The sequence below is a fragment of the Phyllobates terribilis genome, unplaced genomic scaffold, assembly GCF_046119375.1.
Source record: "Phyllobates terribilis strain yellow unplaced genomic scaffold, ASM4611937v1 Scaffold_4__5_contigs__length_816908805, whole genome shotgun sequence".
Lineage (NCBI taxonomy): Eukaryota > Metazoa > Chordata > Amphibia > Anura > Dendrobatidae > Phyllobates > Phyllobates terribilis.
In genome coordinates this window covers 186,759,994-186,782,466 of record NW_027362764.1, presented here as the reverse complement: position 1 = coordinate 186,782,466, position 22,473 = coordinate 186,759,994, and the positions used below count along the sequence as shown (strand labels likewise).

Sequence of the window (22,473 nt, the reverse complement as noted above, 5' to 3'; positions counted from 1 at the left end):
TGCAGGTTTCCTCAGAAGAAATAATTTGTATGGAAGACATGGTAGATAATGGCGTAATTCCTTCTCCCTCCTCTAAAATCCAGATTTCAAGTAAGCAGTCAATGAGAACACTGTAGACCACAGATAAGATTTTGACCGGATTCAGAAGTTCAACATTCACAGTCCAAGTACAGACCGTGATGTCCAGACCGGCCACGGTTTTCCTGACCCAAGCTCAATAAACCTATAGTGTATGAAGCTGTTGAACTTTGGCAAGTGACCCATAGCCGGTCTCGACATCGCAGTCCATACTTGGACATCTAAAACTGGCCTCAAATGGAATTAGAATGTTATACTAATTAATTTCATAAAGTGATGGTTAGGATATGCATTAGGATGGGACTCCCCCTGATCCTTAAAATGAAAGGCCTTCAAGGCGGGTTTAGCTCTGCAGGACCTTTACTGTTATTTCCAAGCACAACAGCACTCTTGGCCTTCTAAGTCAAAAGCCAGCCCCTGGATCTCCAAAGTGCAGAGAAAACTTTCAACTGGACACAGCCTTTCACCGTTATTTTTAAGATCGGTGGGACCTCAACAGGTCTCCACTGAATCCAAGGATTTCTATTGACCACAAACCTAAACTAATATGAAAACTCAGAATTTCTCATTTTCACTTGAAGACGACTTTAACAATGTTGACAAAAAAGGAAAATGATGAAGAAATAGAATTAAAATGTGCACATTCACCAGATTTCAATAAAAATTGCGTGTGCTTAAAGAAAAAATACCAAAAAACGAACCATGGAATAAATAAAGGTAGAACTGTTTTTTCTACATGAAACAAAGATCTTTACCTATACTGTCACAGGAAATTCGCTTTAGATTCCATTCAAATAGGGGCTAAAAATTAAATTTAAGAAAAAAAATTGTAATATAATTGCTTGTTAAATCCAGTGCTCTACCTGCTGGTGGTCAAGTGTCTGTCAGATTAGGGTTACACAGCGAGAGAAAGTGACTTAGGGTAAAGGCACCGTGAATATGCAAATTAACTGACTTGGAAATTAAGCGCTATATGATGGAAAATTATTATATCAATGTGTCACGTCAGCCAAAGTGGCCTTTCTTTCCGGATGGGACAACCACAGGGCTTGTCACTTAACTGTGCCAGTCATCTAAATGGCAAATTTGCCTACATGAGCAGAGATTTAACCTTCATACAAATAATTCTTGTGGGAACAGTAATGTCAATCCCATCAGAAAACCTATACAACTAATATAACTAACCAATGTCTAAATAGCAAAAAAAAAAAAAAAAAAACACAACTCAATTTGAAGATGAGTTTTAAGCTTTAGAGATAAAGGTTCTTCAAAGAAGACTATTGACGGTCTTCATTGAAGGACCTTTATCTCTGCCCAATGGAAAATTAACACTCATTGTACATTAACTGAGATTCTTATGTGTGATCTCCAATGTACGCCCTTAAAAGTCCAACCGAGAAAATACCATACAACAGAACGATTAATGAGGAATATCTCACCTTTTGGCACTCGTGGACAGTTTGGCAGCTGTTTTGCTGGATATCTTCCCTTCTTTCTTCTTGGGTTGAACCTTTTCCCGCTCTTGCTCATTTTGAACACCTTCTCGTTGGTCTCCATCAGAGCTACCTCCACTAGTGCTTGGGCTATCATCTACCCTTTGACCTTCAGTTGACATTTTGAGGTTCTACAAGGTAAAATACATAACATATTAACAACAGAAAACAAAAGTAAATGTATTCTGATAAACAAGAGAGGCAGAAAAGAGCTCATTTAACTTTTATTCGTATCTGTACTGCAACCGTAATGCCTTCAGTTTTTATATTCATTTTTTCAATTTCAGCTTATTTCCAGTATTTTCCAGCAGATTACAATAAAAATATGGTTTATAAACACAACGAAAAAAACATCAATAACATAAAACACATACAACTATACACATTACTTTCTGCTGGTTCCTACTAGAGACAGTCTACAGTGTTTTTGAGTAACATATCACTAATAGTTCAGCTTTGTGAAATATTGATTATTCGTATAAAAAAATGAACACAATATAAAAATAGTCTATTGTTATCTGATGAAGGGGAATGCCTCCGAAAACAGATAATAGTCTCTAGACAATAAAATCTACTCTTCTTTATAAAGTGCTGGAGCACAGTTTTAACGCCCAGTCTATATCCCGGATGGATTTAAAGGGATTCTGTCATTAGGATCAACCCTCCTGAGCCGTCTATATGGGCATAAAGGTCATAGGAAGCTGAATAAAATGATACCTGGATATCTGCGATCCGATGTCTTATTCCAGAGAAACCCATGTTTTTATTAATATATAAATGAGCTGTTTAGATCTATGGGTCGGACATAGATCTCCTTAAGAATCTACCTCCAGAGCTTATTTTAAATGAAAGGGGACATTACCAGTGTGAGACATGTAATGACTGACAGTCTGCTCTCCCTGATCTACATGGCTCACACTGGTATTTCCCCCTTTCATTTAAAATTAGCTCTGGAGGTAGATTCTCAGGGAGTCTGTGTCCGGCCCATAGATCTTAGCAGCTCATTTATATATTAAGAAAAACATAGATTTCTCTGGAATAAGACATTGGATCGCGGGTATCAAGGTCTCAGTTTATTCAACTTTCTATGACCTGCATGCCCATATAGAAAGCTTACAAGAGTCGATCCTACTGGCAGATTCACTTTAAAGGGACTCTGTCAGCACATAATGACTGTTCAAACCAAGTTAAAGCGCTCAAAGCACACTTGGAGTGGCCAAACTTTTAAAGTGCAGATTCCCTCCTACTTCCTTTCCCTCTATGTCGTTTAGAGATAGATAGATAGAAAACAAGTAATGAGGATGGAGCACTTAAATGTTTGTCCACACCAAGGGTGCACTGAGTGCCTGTACTTGGTTTGAAGTCATTCTGTGCTGACAGAGTCCCTTTAAGCAACAAAGTGGTATCAGAACCTGACAAGGTGAGCACCGTTCTTTCTATCCATCATAATAGCCCAGATGTTATGACCCAAAGTGACGCACCGAATTTCTTTTGTATACACTTATATGTCATAATAGCTTAGTTTTGGTTTTAAGATGAAAATTCAAGAAAGGACTCTAAACAATTTCAGCTCTAAAGTCAAATAGCGAATGCAACGCCATACTGTATCTTAAGAACAACAGCACACAGCTTAAAGGGAATCTGTCAGCAGGTTTTTGCTACTTCATCTGAGAGCAGCCTAATATAGGCAAAGAGACCCTGAATCCAATTATGTATCACTTAGTTTACTGGGTGCAGCAGTTCTGACACAATCAGAGTTTTAAGATTTAGTAATACAGCAGAGCTGCGAAAGCTAACCCCGCCCACACCAGGCTCTCACTGTACACAGTCTATAGACATTGAGCTGCTTATCACAGAGGGGGGCAGAGTCAGACTTGGGAGTGCATGCCTGCTAGTCACAGAAATGGTAATCACCAGGTGATAAGTAAACAGCACACAGCCGGACTTGTGACACATCAATGAGTTCAGTATTTTAACCCCCATCTCAAGCTGTCCTCATGTTACATAGCAAAAACCTGCTGACAGATTCCCTTTAATAAGTAAAACATCGCAGGAATCAGTGTTGTAACCCCTACCTCATACTGCCCTCAGATTACATAGCAAAAACCTGCTGACAGATTCCATTTAATGGGTATAATATGCAATTCCAGACACAAATCATGGACAGGTGTATGGTACTATCCTTGGAAAATAACAGCCTTGTTTTTCTAATCCTGGACAGTTCCTTTAATTCCCCAATGCAATGAAAAAAAAATAAAATCACCTATGTATTGCAACCGAGCATTCTCGGAGATGTAATGACAGTCATCGCACTCCTGTCCTCTCATTATTCAAGCTGTTAAGAGATTGCTATACCGTAGTTATCTCTCTGGCTCACTATGGTAAATTCTAATGCAGCCGCAGCACTGAATATCACCCTGCAGGAAATAATCCACCTTCATTAGATGGTGAAGGGGACACGGTGGAGGCATTGTGTTATGTACTGTTCACGGGGGATCAGCACAGACAATGTATATGTATATGTTTCTGCACAGTTTCTAGGCTATATGTTAGAAGGCTAGATGCAAAACTGTAGGTTCACCTTTCGAGAACCTTCACTAATGGATAATCATGTGCATAAATAGCAGTTTCCTGTTTGGTCCCTTTGGAAGCTTCAGCTCTGATAATAAAGCAGGGAACTCGGGGGAATTCAACGTCCCTGAGGCTTCCCTGTCAGTTCATCAGCAGCCTACACAAAGTTTTATAAGGTAAAATACTAGCAAATTACTAGTTATGGGTCGTATTGGCGGCAGTATGGAGTCTTTAACTTTAGGTACAATTTAAAGATCGAGCTGTGTTTATGAGTGGGGGTGGGGGAGGCCAAATATCACAGACTATTACATTTTCCACTATACTAGACCGTTGTACTTCCAACTCCTGTGTTCCAGGACGCCCGCCCCAGCTCTTCTAGGTGCCTGGCCCCACCTTCCCCAGCTCTTCTAGGTGCCAGGTCCCACCTTCCCCAGCTCTTCTAGGTGCCAGGTCCCACCTTTCCCAGCTCTTCTAAGTGCCAGGTCCCACCTTCCCCAGCTCTTCTAGGTGCCAGGTCCCACCTTCCCCAGCTCTTCTAGGTGCCTGGCCCCACCTTCCCCAGCTCTTCTAGGTGCCAGGTCCCACCTTCCCCAGCTCTTCTAAGTGCCAGGTCCCACCTTCCCCAGCTCTTCTAAGTGCCAGGTCCCACCTTCCCCAGCTCTTATAGGTACCAGGTCCCACCTTCCCCAGCTCTTATAGGTGCCAGGTCCCACCTTCCCCAGCTATTGTATGTGATCCCTCTCAGCTTTACGGAGTTCCCAGTTCCTATCTTGGCTTTGCGCCATATCGCACACCTTTTTCAGCTGTTTTATGCTCCCATGCTCCGCTCCCTCAGCTTTCTTTTTGCCAACCATAACACATATACACAAGGTGTATACCATTCACTATTGGGGAGAAATAAGTATATAAATTCTCACTAATGGAAAATAAAACTTTTAAAGAGTCTCTAAAAGAAACATACAGTTGAAGCCAGAAGTTTACATACACTATATAAAAAGACACATATGCATGTTTTTCTCAATATCAGAAATGAAATCAGAATAAACCTTTCCCGTTTTAGGTCAATTAGGATTACCATAATTTTTAATATTTGCCAAATGCCAGAATAATGAGAGAGAGAATGTTTTAAGGAATTTTTATTACTTACTGCAAAGTCAAAGGTTTACATACACTACGATTACTATGCCTTTAAACAATTCTGGATTTCCCATATGATGTCACGTGTTTGAAAGCTTGTTTTTTGGCAACATTTGAGTTAATTATAGAGACACACCTGTGGATGTATTTTAATGCACACCCGAAACACACTGCTTCTTTGTGTACCATCATGGGAGAGTCTAAAGAAATCAGCCAAGATATCAGGAAGAGAATTGTGGACTTGCACGAGTCTGGTTCATCCTTGGGTACAATTTCAAGATACCTGAAGGTGCCTCGTTCATCTTTACAATCAATTATAGGCAAGTACAAACAAGATGGTAATGTCCAGCCATCATATGGCTCAGGAAGGAGATGGGTTCTGTGTCCCAGTAATCTGGGTCTCTGCCCCTACATTGTGCTGCTCTCAGATTCAGTAACAAAAGCCTGGTGACAGATTCCCTTTAAGTGCCAGACTAATTGTCTCTAGCTCTCCAAAACATCCTTTCTTCCATAATGATAAGTAATGACCTAAAAGCAGATCTGTCACTAGAATTTACAATACCAACTGTATACATAAATAGACCTGATGAGGTTGCTGTATTTACTAGTACAATCTAATCCAGGACAGAATGGCTGTATAATAATTTATGAAAGTTCATCTTGATCTTCAGCCGCCTAGCTTGACTGACAACTCCTCAATGTTCTCCACTTGCTGCTGAGATCTCACATCTCAGTACAAGCTGCAGCTGTCCGTCAGGCTGGGTGTGTGTTAATTGAATACACTTGATTTAAGAACTATTTCATGTAATGCTCATATTAAAAGAGGTTGTCCAGACTAAAAGAAAAGTTCCCGAGGGGCTTGAAGCTATAATAAATAAAGAAGAAACATCACTGTTCCACCAGGGCAGCAGGACAGCTGCAGCCTGTAATCATCTAACCACTGCAGCTAGTCACAGGTCACAGAGGTCCTGCTGCTGATGGAACAGTGATGTTGATATCAGGATTTTATGACTATTAGATTTTAAACGTAAATACACCTCATCAGGTCTAAGACATTAAAGGAATCTCTCAGCGGGTTTTTGCTATTTAATCTAAGAGCAGCATAATGTAGGGGCAGAGATCCTGATCACTTGTTCAGCAGTTTGCTGTAGTTTAAAAACGGTCAGTGTTTTATCAGCAGGAGATTATCACTGCAGAACTAGGTGTAATGTGTCACGCAGTCTAGCTAATCTGTGTAACTCCAGTCCCACTACAGATTGGCAGCTTGATGACAATGTACATTGTAAGCAAGAAGATGCCAATCAATGGTGTGGAAGGGGTTATACACAGCTCAGCATTCTGAGCACTGCTACATCTACAGCAGAAAAAACAGGGATTGTATCGAAACTGCACCAAGCAGTCCAGTATGATTCATTGCTGGAATCAGGGTCTCAGCCCCTACATCATGCAGCTCTCAGATTCCATAGCAACAATCTGCTGACAGTTTCCCTTTAAATAAAGTATTCAGTTTGTATTGTGAAACCTTCGTCTCCTCCACCCCACCCCTTTTTTATTAGTATATAATTGTGTCATTTGAGAACAGAGTATCGTTTAAATGCCTTATCTTTATGTCTTTCTAACTATGGTGGTCGATTTGTAACGGTTTGGGAATTCCTTTGAGTCACACACCATTGGAGTTGTGTCATAAAATAAGTAAAATCGCTCTCTCCAAAGAAACACATTAAAAGTTACTATAACATAATGGCTTTATAAAAATCATTGCTCTTGTACTTAGAAACACACAAATAGAGAATAAATAATGGCATATTGCCTTCATACAAGGCGCACATTTTTAGAAGAGATTTGCAGCTTGTGGTGCTTCCCATAAACCACAGCCCTGTATCACGAGCCATAAATCAGACCGCCTAGGACGAGCAGCAGAAAGGATGATATTTTATATCACACACATACAGCAGTGTTGGTCTATGGCGTCCTACAATATTTCTGGGTAATATAACTTTAAAGGAAGTCGCAGATCGCTGAGGAAAGCGAGTTATAGACGTTGGTGAAGAATTTAGATAGTGGTTGTAAAGTTTAACAGTGTGGAAGGAGTATTAAAATTGCAGTGTGACATCACGTTACTCTGACTGGTGAGAACAAAGCGCTTGTCTGAAGCTGTCACTTTGCTACAGGACATTTGTTTTCATTCCCGCAGCCTTCACTTGTGCAGCTGCCGCCATCCAGCATTGTTTCCTGCTGCAGTAACTGGCTACAACTGTCACAAGTTCACATGTCCAGAATCATCCGCTCAAAACAGATCCAGCAAGCAAAAAAAATGGATGTTAAAAATGAAAAAAAAAAAACAGATGGCAATTAACGGATCCATTTTCTATAGACTTCAATGTTAAAAAAAAACCTGATCCAGTTGCAATCTAATTATCTATCTTTACACCCTTTACTTTTGTCTTAGCTTTATTATAAAATGCCCTTCACTTCTCCCTATCTACTGATCCCTATATGTGTTTTTTTACTGCACTTTCTGTGACGTTTCGGTTGAGAGGAGTCTCATATGGGACGTCACAGGAGGCTGGGGCTGCACTCACTTTACTGCTGGAAGAGGATATCATTATGGGGCAGCGCTGCAGTTATTTACCATAGTTTTTTGTATCGCCACCCTGTAAAGAATTCCTGTATCCATGGTCACCGCGAAAAAAGACGTGGGAGATGTGAGCGCAGTACCAGCACTCTGCTTCTATGTCCGCTGCTACAGCTTCTGTGAAAGAAGACATTATCAGGGGGCGGAGATAGAAGCAGTGAGTGACTCCAATGCCTTCTGATAGTTTCTAGAATGCCCTCAAACAAAGTTGCAGAACGGACAGCACTGGTAGGGTGATAGACAGAGATGAGGGAGGAGATATGGGGTGATGCAGAACTGTGGATAGCTTTGTGGGTGAGAGATAAGTTTGTATTGTATTCTGTAGCGAATGGGTAACCAGGGCAATGACTGGTACAAGGTGGAGGTATCAGTGAAGCGGCTGGACAGAAATATGACCCTGGCTGCTGCATTCAGGCTAGATTGGAGAGGAGAAAGTTTGGTTATAATGGAGACCGATCAGAAGAGAGTTGCAGTAGTCCAGATGGGAGTGAATAATAACGACAGTAAGATTTTTTGCAGTTTCAAAGGTGAGAAAAGGTCAGATTCCGGAGATGTTTTTAAGGTTCAGGTGACACAAACGAGCGAGTGATTGGATACGGGGAATAAAGGAAAGTTCTGTGTCGAATATGACCCTAACACAGTGATTGTGCCGCTTGGGAATTATGGTTGAACCACTCAAGGAAATTGAGATATCGGTTATAGGTTGGATAGTAGAAGGGAGGAGACGCGAGAAGTTCAGTTTTGGAGAGATTCAGTTTTAGGCCCCGGCCCCACTATCAGTATTTGGTCAGTATTCAGTCAGTATTTTCTCCCAGGAGTGGGAGCCAAAACCAGGAGTGGGTGATAAATGCAGAATTGGTGACTTGTTTCCATTATATCTTTTCTCTGATTGTTCCTCACCTGGTTTTGGCTCCCACTCCTGAGAAAACATACTGATCGAATACTGACCAAATACTCATAGTGGGGCCGTGGCCTTATATAGAGGGAGGACATGGTGTTAGAGACAGTGGCCAGACAATCCCTGGTATTTTGTATTAATGTGGGGATAATGTCAGGAGATGATGTGTCATCAGCATAGAGATGATACTGGAAACCAAATCTGCTGATGGTTTGTCCAATAGGGGCATTGTATTGAGAGAAGAGGAGGGGGCCTAGGACTGAGCCTTGAGGAACCCCGGCAGTAAGGGTATATTAGAGGAAGAAGAGCCGGCAAATGATACAGTGAAGGAGCGGTCAAAGAGGTAGGACGTGAACCAAGGGACTAGTCCCGGACCAGCACAGGAGCCTGGTGATTATGTAGTGGAGGTTACTGACAACATGTAGCGCTCTTCTAACTGCACCAGAACCCCACTCTCTGAGCAGAGGAGGCCAGGCCTCTACCAGTCACGCTTTGTCTGTGGAGACCAGGGAAAACAACCACTCATTGGAAGGGTGGCCCAGTTCCTCCTTTCTCCTAATTGGTGGCAGTGGCAAGAAAGGCCGAGTGTATATCCTCTGCTAGAGCAGCTCAGAGGCCAGTTATGGATGCTTACGTGCTATCACTGCAGAGGAGAAAAGTACCCCTGTTACAAGTACGGCCGCAGGAGCAGGGCTGGAAGTGGGACAGAAATGAAACGCAGTGGAGTGAGCCCACAAGCTGAGGGAACACTGCATACTGGAAGATGTTTTTTCTCTCCTGCCTCCATTTTAATCAGTCCTAGTGGTCAGTAAAAAAGATAACTTTCAATTGTAGGAATACCCCTTTAAGAATACTGCAGTCTGGGCAGCTCTGCCTTGACCATCAGTGACTCATTTTAGACTTTGGATGTAGTGGCAGCTCCATGTATCTCCTCCTCATCACGGCTCTGCAGTCTGTAGAAAGGGGCAAGGGCTTGGGACCCCTATTCTCGTGAACGGTGGGAGTTCCAGCGCTCAGGCTAAATCACACTATTGCCACTACCATTAAGTGGAAAAGAAATAAGTATCAGTTCTGGGAAAACCCATTTAAACTTATTTTCCTACTAACACAATGAACCCATCCATAAGACGACTCTGCAGTGACGTTTTGTATTTTCAGACTAAAAGAATCTGATCTTTGAAAGCTAAAAAATATGCCGAAAGTCTGTACGGCGGACACACTAATTCTTTAATCTAATTTATTATGACACATGTAATAATATCAGCCCAGTCATAGAGGTCTGATCTATGAGATTTTTCAAGAACTGTTCTTAAAAGTTGTCCTTAACGCTCTATAATGACTTGACATAGGGTGAAGTGAGACATTACTGATGTATTTTTAATGATATATTATCACTTTTTACATGGAAGGATCACTAACTGAGAGTCATTGCTTTTCAATGCAGGTTTCGTTTTATCTAAAAAGACGTTATGTACTTTTGATGTCCTTGGAAGTTCATCTAAGGGGTAGGGAAAGCGTGTTCTTGGCTCATTAAAGTAAGATTTATATTAACAGCTATTACAATCGAGAATAGTAATAGAACACGAGTTGTCAAAATGTAAAATATCAGGCAGCAATAACTACTACAAAATAAACATATTTCATTTTTAAATACCAAATTAAGTCGAATATTAATTTGAAAAGAATAGTCTTCCCCACCCTGCCAGTGATCTTGTGATTTCTGGTACTTTCTCAGAGTCACAAAGCATTACTAATACAGTAACCAGATCACTGCTCCATGCCTCACTAGCTACAATGAAACAAAGTACGGTAATTGACTTTATATATGAAGAAGTCATTGGCAATTATAGCTTCATAAGGAAAATAAGTGACATTTACAAATATGTATCTATATTTAAAGAGACTGAATTCCATCTATTAAAGGGATTTTCCAATTGTACGTATATTCCTTTTTATATCCAGAAGCTAAAAACTTACAGAACAGGCTCTGAAGATGGATGCGTTTGCTACAATTGTTTCTATTTCTATACAATAGTCTTATACATTATACCAAACTAACCAGCAAGAGAGAGATAAAAGCTGCTGATCTATTTGCCCTGAAGGAGGTTTCAACACAAAACATAGCCTTAAAGGGGTTGACCAAGCTTGGGGTGCAAATCTGCAGTCTCTCTATGTGACTAAAGACTTGTGAATCCTCACAGTGCGCAGAGTGCAAGCAGTCAGGATTCTCCAGTAGGCGGTCATTTGACCACAAGTATGCGGTTTGCATACTTTTGGCCACATACCGAGTAGACGTGTCGAGACTCACTCAAGTCACTTTTATTTAGCAAGGCCGGGTACATCTAGTCAGTACATGACTGCACGTACGCAATTCAAACACTTGTGGTAATATGCCGACCACTCCAAGAAAATCCCATATAGCTTAGAGGGGTCGACCGGTGGCTGTCTCAGCTGTCTCCCATACAAAGAAGCAGTCATCCAACATCTCTGGTGGTGGTTTATCTCAGGGAGAAAAAAAGGATCAGCAGTCCGAAATCACACCGGATCCTTTTCTCCCTCGATAACCATCAGTCCCGGACCCCATATTCATTAGATTTATGGTGGAACCCGGTTATCTCGGCCGACGTTAGTCTTATGTGTATGGCGGAGGTTTAGTTGGTGGGAAAGTGCCTACCCAGTTGTCCTCAATCACCAAAGGTTTTGCTGTGTTTTTGTATGCAAAATCTGTCTCCTCAGTTAGGAATTATTTTGGAGGTTAGCAATAAAACATAACATTTTTAGATTAGAATATTTCTTTAATTTAAATAGCCAGCATTTAATACTACCTCTCCCCCATAGTAGGCGCCTTTAATGAACTATACCTCAAAGCAATCAACATAAAGGAGACCTCAGAAGATAGCTTGGAAAAAGCTATAAAAGCGTTACTAAAGACCTGGGTATACATCAATCCGTAGCCAGACAAATTAACTACAAAACCAGAAAATTCAGGTCTGTTTCTTCTCTACCTAGGAGCGGACCCTAATGATAAGACCACTCAAAGAGCACAACAGGCAATCCAGAAAGTGAGAAAGAGCACAAGGGTAATAGCAAAAGAACTGAAGACTCTACAAAGCGTAAAAATGGAGTTCATGGAAGGACACCATAAGGAAAATCACTGCTATCCAAAAAAGATATTGGGTCTCATTTTTAGTTTTCCCAAGGCCACCTGGATACTCCATAGGATCCCTGGTAACATTTTCTATACACAGATAAGAAAGAAATGGAACTTTGTTTTAGCAGAAATCTATGTTTGGAGGAAAGAGAACATGGCACACCAACACCAAAACCTCACTCCAATCATACACCTTGTGGTCATATACTGACTCCAAAGGTCCTTCAAAACATTTTAGAGAAGAATATGAAGGCAACAATCCATCAAATTAAGAGTAAGAGACATTGGGCGATGCCACCACACAGTGACCCAAAGCCCACATGTAATGCTGGGTTTACGAGGCCAATCGTGATAGTTAAACAAGTGTTGATCAGCTACATGTAAGCTGCATATTGTTAACAGTCTGTTCAGGCAGGCCATCGTCACTTCCAGGTGCACAGAACGATCGTTAACATGATCATGCTGTGTGCATAGAGCGTCACTGTTCTCGGCAGATGATAGGACATAAGACAATGTGTTGCCGAGAAAGATGATTTTTTAAGCAAGCTTAAAAATCATTTCACCTGAAGAACGAGCACTTTGCTCATTCATAGGAAGATTTGCAGCCTGTTTTGCATATATATATATATTTTTTTTCTGGTTAGCCAATAAATGTATCTCTCTGAGAATACTTTTGTCATTTTTGGGCATAAAAGTATTTACATCAGCCTGTTTAGACAAATGGATAGGCACAAGAGACATCCCAGAAGTCCCGATTACGTGAAGAATTTTTGGGGAAGAATAGTGCAAAATTCCTCTTCAACTTTTTGTAAATCTTGTTTGCGGCTATGTTTGCTGGAGGTGACTGCTATTAAAAGGGGATTTACAGGTTATTAAAATCAGGGTCAACTTACTTTACCTCCCTCCAATGTGGATTCTCACTCAATGCATTCAATAAAAAAATGAACAGTATGAATGGGTTTATTATTAGGTTGGTTAGATTACGCCTGAGTATAAGTGTGACGTAGATAACAATCAGACAGCACTTTATTAGTAATCACGCAGAACGATAGGCGATTCCTAAGGGTTCTCTTACTTTTTCCTCCCACTGTATTTGTACCTGGCTACAGTATGTAAAAGCGCTTAACAATTGTAGTCACTTTCAGGTAATATCCCGCAAGCTGCACATTCTTAAAGTACATCAGATAGACAAAGTCATTACAAAATATCCACAAGATGCCTTCTACACACAATCTACATTCAGAAATGAGAGATTTCTCAGGAGTTTGACAAGACTGATTTACAACCTGACAAGCAAAACATCAAAGAGTGACAAAGTCATGACTACAATGTATGAAGCGGCAAATGACTGTAATAAATGAGCAATCATGAGACAATGACTCACTCCAGAGAGCAATCGGACAAAAAGACTCAAAATAGCTGTGCAGAGAACACTCGTATATACCTATGGCTGAAGTGCTCTAACAAGTGGACGTCATCTGACAAAACAACTATTGTGTTTAAGAGCTGTTCCCATTTTTTTTAGAATAACGGTCAATAACAGCTGGAAATGCCAAAAAATAACAAATCATAGTATGAAGTACGTAGTAATGAAATCACAGAACTCCCTGCACATAACAGGCTTTCCTCCCTACCTGGCTCTACTGGGCTTGGACGCATCAATCTTTAAAGAGGTTGCCCATTACTTTTACATTGATGGCCTGTCCTTAGTATAGGTCATCCGTGTCTGATCGGCCGGGGTCTGACACCCGGCACCCCCGCCGATCAGCTGTTACCGGTGGTAGTGGCCAGCTGGGGTTTGGACCGCACATCCGCCTCCTATTGATTTGAATAGGAGGCGGATGTGTAGTACTAAGCCTCGGCCACTACAAGTAGACAGCCAGCTCCACAAGTACTTCTGGACAGTGGCTGCCGCCACCGATAACAGTTGATCGGTGGGGTGCTGGATGTCGGACCTCGGCCGATCAGACATTGATGACCTATCCTAAGGAGTAATGTAATAGTGGGCAACCTCTATAACATCTGGTCCAGTGATGTCACCACTGCGGCCACCAACTCTGCCACACTTCCCCAATGTGGGTGCACTGCAATAACCAGACAGGTCTATCTTTTATAGGTCATTATTATGAAAGAAAAACTAAGAATAACTGAAGCCTTCTTTTGTCTTTACTCAATCTTAAATCCCCTCAGGATTGAACAATGTGCTTAGAGAATTACTAAGGGGCGATTTTATGGGTTATGTCCTATTGATCTCCATGAAGGTTCCTAGTTCTGGGCTGTGGTACACATCCAGTTCATTGAAGGGAAAATGTGCTCCTTTATGTCCAGTGGGTTTAACTTTGGAATGGGGGGGGGGGGCACAGAAGAAAAAGAAAAAATGCTCCAGAATCAGTGGGGCAGCATAAATCTGAAGTTGTCCTCAGTTTAAGGTCATGTTCACAAGTTGAGTATTTGGTCAGTACTTTATCTCAGTATTTGTAAGGGAATATCGGGGGAGAAACAATCATAGGAAAAGTATAATAGAAACACGTCACCACTTCTGGATTTATCACCCACCGCTGGCTTTATCTTACAAATACTGAGGTAAAATACTGACCAAATACTGAACGTTAATATGCATTAAATATTTAGATGATGTACATGATATCGTTGGATAAAAATTATGTGGCCTAAATAAAAAAAAATCCAGTGAAATGTCCTCTTTAAAGGAGTAGTTAAAGCAAGATATCACCTTAACTTGTTAATTTGTTACTTGGGGAATTGGGGACATTTATTCCTATTAGGATGCTTACACATTGCGTTTAGTAACTCTCATGGTGGTCCCGTCAGGGCTAGTGTCTGAACCCCCCTCAAAACGGGATTTGGAAGTATGCGCCAATAGGGCCATAGACTACAATGGTGCCGACAGAGTGAACGTGCGCTCTGCCATGCATCATTTTGCCGTGTACACCTACTGGACGTGGACACCCAGACACAGTCTAGTACATCTATCTGTCCGCCTCCAGTAGGCTTCCACGTCCAAAAATGATGCACGGCAGAGCACACGTTCACTCTGCCGGCACCATTATAGTCTATGGCCCTATCAGCATATATGTCCAAATACCGTTTTGCAGGGAGGGGGGTTCAGACGTAAGCCCCAACGGGACCACCGAGCGTGTAACTAAACACAATGTGAAAGCACCCTTAGAATGGAGCGGCAGTGAGTGCATGCGACCTGCGCTCTGTACACTCTATTAGGCTGCCTCACGCTGTGCTCCGCTTTTTCTGTCAGTCCCACAGAGCACCGCACTGCAACAGAAATAAAAATTCCCCAATCTACCAATCTGTGCTGGTTTCAGTAGTGCATCACCCACCGATCAGCACGTTATCACTGTACGGTGGATAGGTGATGTGTTTTAGCTGGACAATCCCTTTAAGCCCTGTGCACAGGAAGTCACAAATGATGAGTCGGAGATGGATGAGTCCCTGCAGCTGTGCTGGATAGAGCCAGCGCTGGTCTGTGTGAGGCATATTGGGACGTGAAGCAGAAAGCTGAAAAGTGCCAGCCAAAGGGTGAGAAGTAATAAAATATCTGGGTGACATTGGATGGGATTTTAGGAGTAGACAGACCCTTAGAAAAAGCAATGCGGGTCCTGGAATATCCGTATGACTGTGGGTGACGGATCTTATTACTGCCTGTGTGGACGCTCGTAACAATATTGGTCACGTAATTAACCAGACTTTGATGCATCCCACAGTCTGACAAGAGAATCTATAAAAAGCAAAAACTATAGTGAGAACAGAGGATGTAAATCCTGACGCCCCTCCAAATTATGCAAAATCCGAATGTGCGCTCCATATAGTTGTCATAGAGATGAATCAGACGGATTTTTCGAGCAAGTTCTCAGGTCAGCGATCACATCCCTGATAACCAGGCAGCGTGTCAGTAACCCCACCAGGCTAGGAGCACCACCGTTATACCACCCAGCTTTACATGCACCTTAAAGGGGCACATAACCTAAAAAACTAAGAGCCTTCCAACAGTGGATGTGGTACACAGCACCGCTAATATTATGCACAGATGGAGAAAAACATCCTGGAGGGTCTCAGGACAGGAGATTTGTCAGGCAGAGTAGTGATCACGGGGGCAGACATTTTTCCGGACTTCCTGCCAGTAATCATGGCTGCTTACAAAGGTTTGCATTCACTGGCACCATGGTTTAAAGTCTCACATTACAAGGGGGGAAAAAGAGAGAACGTACAAATGTCACAACCACAGCTCTGCTAACCTGGAAAGGCCTCAGAGAAGGAACTTTGTTACTAGAAATCTAAAGGGTTGCAATGTGGGAAATGGTGGATTGGTAGAAAAATGAGATGATGACTGTGCTCCAGGGTATGTAACTGGTGGGAGAACCCCTTTAAGTAGAGAAGATATATATATTTCTCTTCTCCGTATGCCATGTCCCCTCCCCCCAGCGTATGCAGCATAGTCCCATTCATACAGAAATAATGATGTCCCTTTATGCCGGAGCAAAGATTAATAGGACTCGGGTCTTGGGCATAAATGTGGAGCTACAGATGTGGCAGGGGACCTCCATACCTCCCATGTGTCAGGCTTCTCATGCAGCTGTCAAACAAATCTGACCTGAAGGGGCGACGCTCAAGCTAATGTGCCACAAAGAAGCAATTTTTGGCCACATTCTGTGCTCCTCGTAGGATAGAAGCAGCATCAATGGGTGGCTGCCATCTGATAAGTGATAGCTAGGGCACAGCATCGCTTTGTGATCAGTAGGGTCAGGCTTCTACGTCCATGAATGATCTTTAGAATTAGGAATTGTCCACCTTCGGCAACCCATGTATTTCGGGATAAAAATATTTTTTTTCTATTAGGTTTCATTAAAAACATTGCACTGTTTGGCTGTTAGAGGTTCTTTGTTTATTCCGCATTCAACTTTGATGATGTCTGTGGCCATAAATCAGGAGCTCAGAAAAGATAATGAGTTGCAAACTCTCCTGTCAGGCCATCAGAACAAGCTCACTGGCAGGTTCTCAGTTAATCCATTTTGCAGTCAGCAATAGGCAGTGTAACACAGGGCCTATAGAAGGCAAATGGTGCAGATTGTTCAATGAAACCCAATGGCACAAATGATTCTTAACCCCAAATACATGCAATTAAGTAGAAAAAAAGAAAATTGTCCTCAAAGCAGGACAATCCCCCTGTGGTTGCATCTCTGATTTTGCTCTATATCCCTTCAAACTTTTTCCTCGCAGCAGATGATTAGAAGCTCCCACTGATGTGCGAGGAAGAACAGTGAAGGGGCTTTACTACTGAACCAGCAGCCCTCTGTGGATTGGTGGGGGGCAATGATGGTAAACTACGCTGGTAATGACCACAGGGCTCAATACTGTGAGTGGATCAGACAATGCAGATCTCGGCCACCACTTGATTACATCCTGACATTCAAACTACATCTGTCCTGGACGCTGATTATTGCCAGTGGCACATGATATAGCTCTGTGTGTCTACTGCACGCCTGATACGGGGCCCCCCTGATTACGGCACGCATGATACGGGGCCCCCCTGTGTATGGCACGCCTGATAAACCCTCCACGTGTACGGCACCCCTCATACGGGGCCCCCGCGTGTACGGCACCCCTCATACGGGGCCCCCGCGTGTACGGCACCCCTCATACGGGGCCCCCGCGTGTACGGCACCCCTCATCATACAGGGCCCCCGCGTGTACGGCACCCCTCATACGGGGCCCCCGCGTGTACGGCACCCCTCATCATACAGGGCCCCCGCGTGTACGGCACGCTTAAGGATACATTGAGATTAGCAGAGGATACTGTATTTTTGGCCAACAGCGGGAAGGCGGCTCATTGGGCATCAGGGAAGGGTCAGCTCCTGCTGCTCGAGGACCATGTGAACACAGCTGCACGGCCTTCACAGGCTGAACACAGGGAATCAGGGGGATTATAATCTGGATTACAAAGGAATTTTTAAATAATCTGTAACAAGTATAAATGGGGGAATTATGTGGCCCCTGGCTGCCTGCAGCACATGCCCTGGGGGCCCAGCAGCTCCATCACTGGAGGCAGAAGAGCTGATGCAGGTTGTGCAGCAGAGGAGAAAGTGCCCCGAGCAATGGAAAGCAGACGAGAGCGCGACTATTGCGATTGACGATAGGGGCGAGCAGTGCAGCGGGGAGTTGTGGCGGTGACACCGGAGGGAGAGCAGACTCCTCGGACACACGATCGGGAGGCAGACACAACGCAATCATACGACGGAACGTGCGACCATCGGCCACATTCTAGAACTGTACAGAAGCCGGGATCCAGGACACAGTGCGGGGATCCGTCCACCGTGACATTGATGGATCACACAGTGCCAGCCAATGACAATGCCCTCAGCACGGCTCAGTGTATCACCACACCACTGTATTTAGCTCTGGGCTGCTGTCTAGGCTCAGGGGAACCACAAGTCCCAGCGCCTCTCGGGAACTCACCGTGCTCACCGCCGATCGCTGCTGGGGACTCGACACTTCCCGGCGCATCCCCAGCAGCGAACCGCGCATGCGCAGGGAAGTCTCGCTTCTTCAGTAATTACTGGCGACGCGAGAATTGCTCGCGCGTGCGCAGTGTGCCGGCCGGGGCTGCCTGAGATGGATGAGGGGGAGACTTGCTGCATGTAGGATTCCCGGAGTGTGAGTGTGAGGTGGAAAGTTGGTGCAAATAGATTAAGCTCAAAAGAGGGAAAATAGTGATAGAAAAAAATAAAATTTTAAACTGCATCCTTCATTAAAGTGACCAACCCCACATTAACTGCTTAAGTGCCCATTTTCCATAAGAATACACAGAACTCCCAGATCTGTGCGGCTTTTGTAATGTCAGCAGTTAAATGACATCCATGTGATCGTCTGCAGCGCACAGATATACCAAGGCTGCAGACGATCAATGATTGCTGAAGAGGTCATGTGACCAGGAATCGCTCTAACACTGCAGGAGCTGCGCCAGTCCAGGATGGAAGGTTGTGGTTTTTCCATCCATATGTCGGCACTTACGCAGTTAAAGAGCTTTTCCCACCAACAAAGTGCATTATAATCACTAGATCTTGGAATAGAAATAAGAACTTTAGATAGATAAAATTAATAACGATAAAATATAGAATTTTTTCAAAAGGAAATCCAGGGTGTGACGTACTGTGAATGATGGAGACGCATTGTGGAAGTGTTTTGTTGTCTGAGGATTGGACTGCATGGAAGGAATCCATTGATGCAGCCGGTGATAAGACACTTCATTCTGATCTGGAGGAGACTAAAAGGAGAAAATGGAATGGTGACATGGAGGACTACAGTTATGGGAATGTCTACACCTGGCAGAGAGGACACGTCTTGTGGACCTAATCATAATCCTCAAAGGAGAAAGAGACCTAATCCTCATGTTTCTAAATGTAACTCCAGGAATCTGTTATTAGGGGAGAATGTGACACCAGGGAAGTCACCACATTCTATCAGACACTTTGTAACATGTGACTCCAAATTTGTCATTTACCTTTAATGCCGTTTGTAGACCTTAAACTAGGTGCTATGTCATTGTTTGTTTCGTGGGGGTGTCGCGAGGTCTGCCTCGCCCTGTGGTTTACCTTGGTATACCCTTGTCTCACAGGGTAGTTGTGTGCTAATATTTTAATATTATTTTTAATATATTTTCTCTTTTTTTCACAGATACTGCTTTTACTCACCATGTGTGATTCACCCAGGGTACACTGAGGTTCAGGCAGGAATGACCACTGTATGGGATTATATTGTTTGTTTTTAGTAATGAGGCATTCCTTTAGTGGTTTGCTGGGTTTCATCTGACTGAGGAGAGCATTGATTAATAAATTTTCATATAAGTATATATCGCTACTCTGCATATTTTTATATATGTGATTTGTTTTCAGTATAAGGGTAAGGGTATGTGCCCACGCTGCGGAAATGAAGCAGAAGTTTTCTGCTTCATTTCTGCATGTCCTCTCCCGGATAAACGCATGCGGAATTCCGCACGCGTTTATCGTGCGTTTATCGCGCGATTTCCACATGCGGAATTGCCTTGCGTTTTTTATTGCATTGCAAAGGCAATTCCGCTTGCGGAAACGCAAAATTAATGGACATGCTTCGGATTTTTCCACACATCAAAAACGCTGCGGAAAAATCCGCAGCATGGGCATTGAATCTTCCGGAATCCCCATTGGGGACCATGGGGGGCGGATTACATAGCGTTTCACAAGCGTTTACGCTGCGGAAATTCCGCACCATATACGCTTGAAAAACGCTACGTGGGCACATACCCTAACACCATTGTATCTAGGGTATGGTTTTATCAATAAGTCTAGATTGGTCAGGCAGGAGCTCCTTTACATGTATATGGATATTTGTGTTTCCTCCTTATTGCCCATGGAGCACTATGGGGTTTACACTCACTGGGTTATACCATGGTGATTCCCTGTTCTTGGTTTCATCCTTCCCTTTATGAGACTGTGTGGGTCTTTATTACCCATTTACCACTTGCTTTTAGGCCTCTTTCACACGTCCGGATATTTCTGGTACTGGAAAAAACAGTACCGCAGATATCCCTGTCCGCGTGCACCTGTGCGTCAACCGTGTGCTGCATCAGGATCACACGTACCAGTGCTTGGGAATCAGTGTACAGTTCGCGCTGTTCCCATGCGCCGGGTGTTGAACGCTGCCCTCATCATTGTCCCCTGCTTGCGCTGCGATCAGCACCAGCAGGGGACAATGATGAGAGTAGTATTTTGCTCCCAATGTGTCCTGGTGTAAAAATATTAATAAAATAAAAAAATCCTGCAAGAAAAAAACGGATATGTCAGCGTGTTTTGCCCACTGACACACGGTCCGTGGAAACACACTGACATGTGCACAGACCCATTCATTTGAATGGGTCTACGTGTGTTAGTGTCTCCAGTACGTGTGGAAACGGACACCACACGTACCAAACACACTGACGTGTGAAAGGCTCCTTATGCTAAGTATCGCCTCTATAGCAGTCCCTGTACTAATTTTTCTTCACTTGAAAAAAATAATAAACTACACATGTTTGGTATCTGCACACCCGTAATGACCTGGGGAATTGTATTGCCAGGTCAGTTTTAGAATTTAGTGAACATGTTAAATAAATACCCCAAAAAACAATTGTAGAACTGCACTTTTTTGTAATTTCACCGCACTTGGAATTTTTTTTTACCATTTTGCAGTGCACTATATGGTAAAATGAATGGTGCCGTTCCCAAGTACAACTCGTCCTGCAAAAAACAAGCCCTCACATGGCTATATTGACTGAAATATAAAAAAGTTATGGCTCTTGGAAGAAGGGGAGGAGAAAACAGAAAATCGCAAGGTCATGAAGGAGTTAAACAAATAATTATTTTGGTTTATTTGTAAACTGATACTGATATTATTGAAAGTATATCACTATAGATTTATCAACATATATTCACTTGTGATTTATAGTGCTGTTTTTGGAAATATGTAAATTGCACTTTATTGGTTGATGAGCCTGTGATGTCATTCTAATGAACACCCCTGTATATATGTGTCTGCTGCACTCTATGAAATGCTTCACAAAGGCTATTTGGAGCTGAAACATTGCTTTTTTTGCACACTTGGCAACTTAAAAGTTTGTTCACTTTTTTGATATTTCTACAGCATGCTGCCTGCTTTTTTGCATTTTTGGTGCTCTGGCCTCATCGTCATCATTCTGAGCTTAAATGACAGGTCACTGTCGGTGGCGCTTGCTGTGTTCCGAGGACCACCAGTGCGGGAGCGCGCACATGAAGAGGAAATCGTCGCCGCTGAAAATAGCAACGCTCTCGTACTGGTTCTCAGAACAGAGTGGGCAGATTGAGAGGATCGCTTGCTGATAGATGCTACTGCGCATGCACCACCATCGGCGCCATTTTGTTGGCACCAAATTATTTCTTTTGAAGCCCATAATATTAAATGCGCATGTGCAGTATGTGAAACAGGAGGCGGGTCACTGAGGGTTCTGTGACCTGTCATTTAAGTCCAAAATAATGATAATGAGGCCAGAGCACCAAAAAGAGACCTGCCCACAGGCCGCCCCAGTCAAAACTGCAAACACAGATTAAACAAGAACCACTCGACGCATTTCTTCAACACAGGTATCATTTTAATCAGTGTAACAGCGCCAACCTGACAATGCCAGTAGTTTACTTAGCAAAATCCTGATGACAGGTTCCCTTTAAGCTAATAAATAAATGAAAAACATTACGTGGAGTCCCCCCATTTTTGATAACCAGCAAAGGTAAAGCAGACAGCTGTGAGCTGGTATTATCACGCTGGGAAGGCCCCTGGTTATTTGGCCCTTTCCAGCCTAAAAATACAAGCCCACAGCCAACCCAGAAGTGGCGCATCACATGAGATGTGCGAATTCTGGCGCTTTGCCTCGGCTCTTCACGATTGCCCTGGTGCGTTGGCAATTGGGGTAATGGTAGCTGGAATTGATGTCAGC

At 43.0% G+C, this 22,473-nt stretch overlaps 1 protein-coding gene across 1 annotated transcript in view; it reads right to left on the bottom strand.

The window, feature by feature from the left end:
* Positions 1-18,551, bottom strand: part of LOC141265198 (ubiquitin-conjugating enzyme E2 E2) — a 262,831-nt gene extending 244,280 nt beyond the window's left edge. The window contains exons 1-2 of the mRNA XM_073677971.1: positions 18,450-18,551; positions 1,518-1,702 (exon numbers count right to left, since the gene is read on the bottom strand). Coding sequence (XP_073534072.1) covers positions 1,518-1,702; positions 18,450-18,518 — 254 coding nt within the window. The 5' untranslated portion in view covers positions 18,519-18,551. The remainder of the gene's footprint in view (positions 1-1,517; positions 1,703-18,449) is intronic.
* Between the last annotated feature and the right edge of the window lie 3,922 nt (positions 18,552-22,473).